The 8373-nt window shown below is 34.4% G+C and overlaps 1 protein-coding gene across 1 annotated transcript in view; it reads right to left on the bottom strand.

The window, feature by feature from the left end:
• The window catches only part of LOC145291150 (tRNA dimethylallyltransferase-like), a 163099-nt gene that overhangs the window by 246 nt on the left and 154480 nt on the right, over positions 1-8373 (bottom strand). The window contains exon 12 of the mRNA XM_080136677.1: positions 4129-4197. Coding sequence (XP_079992803.1) covers positions 4129-4197 — 69 coding nt within the window. The remainder of the gene's footprint in view (positions 1-4128; positions 4198-8373) is intronic.

Below are 8373 nucleotides of genomic sequence, written 5' to 3'. Positions count from 1 at the left end.
AAGAGAGCATCCAAAACGGTTGAACCCCCCCCCCCCCAAAAAAACCCCAAAAACAAAACAAAACAAAAAAAAAAACGCCCCAAGAGTTTGTATTTCTTGGTTTCATGGTTCAAGGATCTTTACTCAATATTAACAGAAGAATAGAAATGGCAACATCTGCATTTGGATGACTAAAAAAGAACAGGAATGGAGCAGAAAAGATATATCAACACCTCTGAAATTAAGAGTTAAGACAATACATTGATAGTTCCTCTTGGTGTATATACAAGTGAAATAAAGGGCTATATCGACAAAGCATGAGTTGAAACTCAATATCTTAGAAATAAAATGTTTAAGAACTATTCTTGGAGTAATTACAGTGTGGAACGATAAATTTGTCGCTATAAAGAAAACCACAGTACAGCTTTGTTTTAAAACTTTTATTGAAAAAAATCAATTCAGGTAACTTGATTATGGAGTAGAGCTGACATTTATTTAATGCAGCTGCCTTCAGCCTCAATCACTGCCTCGATACAAGTCTGGAACTGAGATCTTGGTGAATATTCGGTGGATGGCAGTGATCAGGCTGGCTTTGGTGTTGTGGGAGGTCATGTTGGTGATGTTCTCGACGTATGACCAAATGAAGTAGTCCAGTGAGTTCAGGTTGGGGGAGGAGGGGGGCAGTGAGAGAAGGGTACAAAATTGTAGCACTCCTTCTGAAGTCAAGCCTAGGTCTCTTTGAACTTATGAGCCAGTGCAGAGTCCTGCTGTCACACCTGATTACACCAGGGGATCACCACACTCTTCAGCACATCCGGGTACACTTTGGTGTTAACTTTCAAGCGGACTCCAAAGATGTGAGGTGGCATGATGTGGCCCTCAATTGAAACTACACTAAAGATCATGATCATGGCCGGAAACTTTGTTGAGTTGTGCCCTCAAGTGTTGAACCATTCGGATTTGCATTTTAAGGGTGCTGGCAATGGTCCTGTTGTCATAACTTGGATTGATAGAGAGCATGAGTTGTACAGTGGCGCATCTCTAATCTCGCTCATTGAATATGGTGTCACCTTCAGACATGATAAAAGGCTCTTATTGCTCTTGGGATTTGTACACAACTGGTTAACTAGTAGATGGTCTGCAACAAATAAAGAAAACCGGTTTTCATCAAATGGAAATGGAATCATGTCGTCTTTACTATTGCGACAATTTAATCATTCCACCCTGTATGTGAGATAGACAAAGAAATGCAGACATTAGAAAGAAGTTTAACATCTATTAACAATATTGTTTGAAAAAAAAAAAAAAAAAAGAATAACATGGTTTTGAACATGTTTCCTGGCTACCAGCCTCCAGCTATGTATAAACAGTATGTAAAGATTTTATTAAAGAAAGGTTAAAAAAAGGACAACCAAAGAAATGGGCTGAGCAAATAAGGGTTGATACTATTATGTTGTGCTTGATTGTTGAAAGATTGACCCAAGACTGTGATAAGTGGTGGAATTTTGTTTTCAAGCATGTGACAAAGCTTACTGTAGTATGCACATAAGTTAAACCAAGATTGCAAAATAAATCAACAAAAAAATATGAATAACCCAAAAAAATATTAATGTACTGTTTATATTTTTTTATGACAATGGCTGTTATAAAAGAAGAAAAATAATTAATATTTCAATTTAATATTTCAACTGCTGATGAGAACAGGAGACAAAGAGAAAGACTCTTCTGCCATGACTAAAGAAAGAAAGAAAAAAAAGAAACGTTACAACTCACTGAGCTTACTACTAACTGAGCATGTCAATAACACAGTTGTTAACTGGTGACGTGTGTAACAGAAGATCTGTTTCTAGAAAACATTAACTTTAAAGTTCTCCTTCCTGGGGCTAACACTTAATCTCTATATGAGATACATAGTTATTTGAATATTCCATTAAAGTTCTCCTTTTCATCTCAAACACTGAGTCTGTAAAGAAACTGAGAGCATAATTTTCCTCTCCCCAATTAATCATTTAGATATGTATATAGTATATATTTTTATAGTGGTCTCTTGGTCTTACTGGATTCCAGGACAAGAAATCATTCAATTTCATGCTGTTATTTGATATAAAATCACTTGGAGAAAGTGCACCATTCCTTGTAAAAGTCGGTGTGAGTTAGCTATACTAAGAAGATCTTATTTGGACCGCGAATACTATGTAATTTTGAATATTTAGTCATGGTTTACATGTAGAAAAAAGTATCCTTGTACCAGGAAATACTCTTGTACAGAGACCTTAGAGATTGCAGGATAGTGTCTAGTAGATATTCAAGTTCTTTCTAGTAGGCATTAATGCTGCACTACATGCACAAAGAGTCATTGAAGTACAATCACTCAATACCTGTGCCGTCTAAATTAATAGACATGTATGAAAGAAAACAGTAATATCTTCTGGATACTCACCAAAAGTTTGGAAAGAAAGCTAGACAGTAAGTACACCTGTATGCTATGTTAAATATATCTTGGCAAGATCATCTAATGAAGCAGCAACTTTATGGCAACCTACCTGTCATATCAACTACCATTAGATAGCAACATCTACGATTTGGTGGTCACTGCCAGAGTAGCAAGCAAGAGCTTGTGAGAAATGTATTGCTGTGGACTCCACGGCATGGATGCACGAGCATAGGATGACCTAGATTCACATACATCCAGCAAATTGCACATGACGCCAACTGAAGATTTGATGCAGTTGATGGAAGACAGAAATTTGGAGAGAGTCACATTGGTCCAGGCAAGGAACCCGACCAGATATAGATACATATATATCTTCTACTTTACTGTAAATAAATCATGTTGTTGCAATCTCTTATTTTAACAGTGCTGTCATATTGATTCTTTAATTTAGATTGAAAAATAACAAATTATAAAAAATCTTCATCAAACTGAAAACAGAAAAAATTAAAATTAATAAACACCAATACAGATAATGTCTAACACTGCCCCTGTAAGGCAAATAAATCGGGACTTCTTTTCTGAAGCTATCTGACCTTTGATCCCAGATCAAAATGTAGCATTATTTTGTCCCAGAAGGCCATCCTTCCAGACATTACTTCCTCTTTCTGGAAACCTTTCATATCTCCTGTAAGTTTTTAATATATCTTTCTTCATATCTTCTGTAGTCAAATTCTTCATATCTAAAATTGTTTGATTTTTGTTCTGCAAAAAGAGATTTCATGAATGATGAGAAAGAATAAAGGAAATTGTTGGAAAATTACGTTTTGTAAAATGAGTTAAAAAGTCTGAGTCAACGAAGCGGGTTTGGATGTTGGAGAGAATTAATGATGATGTTATTATTTTAAGAGGAAAATATCCACTTTCTATAGTAAAAAGGGGTTAAATGTCTGATGAGACCAAATTCCAAAGTTGAAAAGATCAGTTTTAACAGATTGAATACACAATTTTTTATTCAGCATAAGGATCAAGAATTTTAGGTAAACATATACAAAACAACTATTCCCATCTTCACATTCCAATTTTTTTTACCCTTAGTGATCCCAAACAAGATACATCGTCACCAAGGATGCGGTGAATTAGGGATCAGATTTATAAGGGAGTTGTGTAGTAAGATGTTTATTCCCATTATATTTAAATTTCTGCATATCAGTACAGTCAGGAGAGCAGGGAGGGAGTTCCACAGGCTGGCAGCTTGAGGAAAGAAACTATTAGAGTAAAAAGCCTTCCACCGTTTTAGCACTCAAAAGGCTAAGACCATTTAATGATAAAGATCAATATTGAAATCAGAGTTGCTGGAGAAAAGTATACCACATGATAAAGTTTCAGTGGTAATCACATTGTTCCCGAAAATAATGCTGTTGGAGGAATTTTGCTTTTTAATTAAATTTTTTTGAAAAACTCTTCAAATTACTGTATCGATTGTACACAAATTTCTTAGATTATTAAAAATAGTTGTCTAGCAAACTATGTTAAATTTCTAGACTGGAGGCAATTTTCTAAGGAAGTCTAAATTAAAATGATCCTCTAATATAAAACTATGTAAACATATTTAGAAATTGGATTTTTAGGAGACATCAAGATTTCAATAAACTTTAAAAAGAAAAAAATGCATTCTTAAATTATGAAAAAGAGAAAAATATTCAATGAAGTTTTACCTGTCTTAAGGGCTTCCAATGCCTTCTTCCTTGAGCAATTTTTTTTGTGTTTACGACTTTTTATATGCACTATTCAAAATAAAACAAAAATATAATCATTAGCATACCACGTGCGTGCGTGTGTACATAAATTTGTATTAACATATACTTATTGTAAAGAATAAATGAAATATGGTCATGAAATTGCAATGGGAAAATAATTCTTAATCTTATGAATATGAAGATGTTCTTGTTAGAGAAAAGGAGAGAGGGAGAACAATAACAAAAAACAAAGAAAAAGATAGAGAGACAAGAAGGACAAAGGAGATAGGGAGAGAGAGAGAGAGAGAGACAAGAAAAAAGAAAGCAAGATATAGAGAGTAACAAAAAGAACAAGAGAGGAAGAAAACTAGTTGAAGAGACAAGAACAAAGGAGAGAGAGAGAGAGACAAAAAGAACAAGAAAAAGAGAGAGACAAGAAAAACGAGAGAGATATCTCGAGAGAGAAACAAAATGAACAATGAAAGAAAGATAGAAAAGATGTGAGTGTGTAACAATAATGTTAAAAACAATATTTTTTCACATAAGGCTAAAGTACAAAGAAATCGGAAATTCAAATAAGACAAACGACGAGGGGAGGTTCTGTCATGATTTTGCCATTGCTTATGACCTCACTCAGATTGTTCGCAAACCCACCCGTGTGCCCGATACTACTGGTCAATATGCAAGCCTCCTAGACCTTTTTCTCTCAACTTCCCCTGAGCTATGTTCATGTTCCGTTCATTCTCCTCTAGGATCCTCCAACCACTCCGTTGTATCAGTTAAGATAAAAATGAAATGTAATAAGTCCCCAGACGTACCCATCCACCGTACTGTATACCGATACTCTATGGCTGACTGGGACAGCTTCCGTACATTCATATCTGATCTACCTCTGCATTCCATGTTTAAAAAGGATGTGTCTTCTATAGTATCAGATCTGACCGAATGGTTAATTGCAGTGGCGGCTCGTGCCTGAGATTAATGGGGGTGCTGCTTCAAAAATTTTACGTATTTTTTTAATATCGTGTAAAGGAATTCGATTATATAAATAAATATTTAATCAAATAATAAACAAACATTCAAATAAATATTCAATTATATAACAAAGACAGATAATCAATCAGAAATGGATAATACGCAAAAATTTTTATTAAGATTTTAAATTATGTACACTTTACAGAATAAAAATAATATATATATTTATTCCTTTTAAACTTTTCAGATTAAATAAAAGTTTGCGTTTTTTTTTTGTTTTTTTTTTGCAAACAAACGAAAAACATTTAAAATAACTTATTTTTTATAAAAACAAAAAAGAAAAACTTTGAAATTTACCTGCCTCCCTACGAGGGTTAATTTAGGAGTTTACTATTTGAAAATAGCGTTTTATTTAATAAGTTTTATTTACAAAATTTATTTTTAAAGATGTATTTATAACAAAGCGTATTTGTAAATAAAATGCAAAATAAAAAAGTTTACATTTTTATATAGTGAGTAAACAAAAATATTTAAAGATACAAAATTTTATTTACAAATCTTTTAACAACTTGCTTTTTATATAAAAAAAAAAAAACAAACTTGGCGATTTACTGACCTTCCCATGCCGGTAAAGATCGACATAAAGTGGAGATTTATTATAAGAAAATTGGATGTCATATATAAGCATTATAAAACATCGAATTTTAATGTAGCTTTCTTCCCCAAAAAACAAAAAATTAAAATCGTCTCGGTCCAGAAGGATTTCTAATTACTTTTTTTAATGCGTATTATCTGACCCATCTAACAAATTCAATGTAAAGTTTAAAAATGCATAATTATAAAAAGCTTTTTACTTAAAAACATTTTAATTAAAAAATTAAGTGTAAAAAATCCATTTTTCAAAGTGTAAAACTTCTAACATTGTCCTTGTCGGAGGCAAATAAATGCTAATTTTTTATATCTAAAACATACGTTAAAAGATTTCTAACTAAAATGTATTTTCAACAAACTGTTTCTTCGCTTTTTTGCTTCTAGGAAAAAATGTAAACAGTTTCTTTTTTTTTGTAAAGTTTAGTTGTTGCAAAATAAATAGCATTTAAAACTACTTTAAAGAAACAAACAAAAAGGCAGGTAGATGGAAAATTAACTTTTTTATGGTAAGATGTATTTATTGTATATTTGGTTTTTACCCTTGGCCGCGTGTTAGCTTCACTGCTAAATTCCCGAATACTTTTAATAAATAAAAATAAACAGTTTCTGCATATTATATATTTCCGTCTGCTACCGACTTACATCGCAACGCTAAAAGTGTGCATATTTTTTTTAAAAAATAGCATGATATTTCATGTACAAGAACACGTTATGTGCAGATTTTAATAATAATTTTAAAAAATATAAGTAAACCTTTTTTTTTCTATAAAAATGTTATATCTATACAGGCGCACACTCTAAGCAAACAAGGAATTTCACGACAGGGAACTGCGCCAAGCGACAGTTCCTCAAGAGGCTTTCATCGGCTGCCTAAAGCGTCTAATCCGCGCATGCGTACAAGAGAATTTCATTAAGAAAGTGTAACTGAATTTCACAGCTCCAAGCAAGTTTTATTTTTGTTATATGCATTTGGAGATACCGACATTAAAGTTAATGATTTTATAATTTACATATAGAAAAAAATAAAATAATAATAAACAAACGTATTTTTAATTTTATCATGAATATTGTGTAGAAATAACTTGGGGGTGCTGCAGTCCCACAGCTCCATGCACGAGCCGCCACTGGTTAATTGTAGGCATAGACCAATTCATACCATCTAAAAAATTCCAACAAAAAACCTAACAGCCAGCCATGGTTCTCCCCAGAATGTGCTGCTGCTATCGCGCACAGAAATCACTTTTTCCATAACTACCAACGTAATAGATGCACTGAGACTAAAGCTGCTTTCAGGAATGCCAGCAACCACTGTAAAAGAGTAATAAAAAATGCAAGAGAGCTATATGCCCAGTCTGTTAAATCCAAAGTAGCTAACCAGCGGCTTGGTTCCCACCAGTTTTGGCAAATAACAAATAGGATCTTGAACAGAAGTGTGCGTTCTATCCCAACCATTATCAATGAACCAGAGGTCATCTCGTCAGCATCAGACAAGGCCAAACTATTTGCCAAGAACTTTGCAGCTAATTCTACCCTATGCGACGAAGGCTATCAACTCCCCATATTTCCTCCTATAACACAGAACACACTAGGTAACATACAAATATCTGTGCGTGAGGTCGCCAAGCTAATCAAGAACCTTGATTCCAGTAAAGCAACTGGTCCTGACGGCATCCCAATTATAGTGTTAAAAAAGCTTCAACCAGAACTTGCTCCCATACTTATGAAACTGTTTAAGCGTTGCCTTAAGGAGAAGTGCTTTCCGACTCCCTGGAAAACCTCATCAGTATGCCCTGTATTTAAGAATTCAGGTGATAAGTCATCTCCCTCTCAGTACAGACCAAGAAGTCTCCTGTGTGTTATGAGTAAGTTGCTGGAATCCATATTAAATAGAGAAATAGAGAAACAATCTTCTTAGTGACACACAATATGGTTTCCGTTCTGCAAGATCTACCGCAGATGTGTTAACGGTTATATCTTACAGGGTTAGTGAATCTCTCAAGAAAGGCTTCTTTTCTAGGGCAATTGCTCTTGACATATCAAAGACCTTCGACAAGGTATGGCCTAAGGACCTACTTCACAAGATTTCCAGCTACGGTATAGCTGGAAATGTTTTCTCAATCATTAAATCATTTCTCTCCGATAGGCTCATAAGAGTAGTGGTCGATGGACAAAAATCAGAGGCCTGCAGTATTAATGCTGGAGTCCCTCAAGGGTCAATCCTGGGCCCAACTCTCTTCCTGATCTACATCAATGACCTCCCTAAACACATACTTAAATCATTTGTTGACATCTATGCTGATGACACGACCATCTACGGCAAAACATCAAAGGCTGTAAATGACAAAGTTCTCTCTGATTCTCTCTCCTCTGATTTCGAGCGCGTGGTTCAGTGTGGGAAGTCGTGGCTGGTTACCTTTAATGCATCTAAAACCAAACTCTTATCTTTACATCATCAACGCTCTTATCCCCATCTGGCATCAATTGAAATGGATGGCTCTCATCTGGGAGAAGCCCCGTGTTTTGACAAGCTTCTGGGTTTGTCCTTTACTCCTGATCTGAAATGGAACATGTACATCAAGTCTGTTGCCAAGGTCGCTG

The sequence above is a fragment of the Euprymna scolopes genome, chromosome 2 (assembly GCF_053919585.1).
Source record: "Euprymna scolopes isolate OS-2025 chromosome 2, ASM5391958v1, whole genome shotgun sequence".
In the NCBI taxonomy this organism is placed as follows: Eukaryota; Metazoa; Mollusca; class Cephalopoda; order Sepiida; family Sepiolidae; genus Euprymna; species Euprymna scolopes.
The sequence above is the reverse complement of the archived record's forward strand: the minus strand, read 5'-3'. Positions and strand labels throughout refer to the sequence as shown.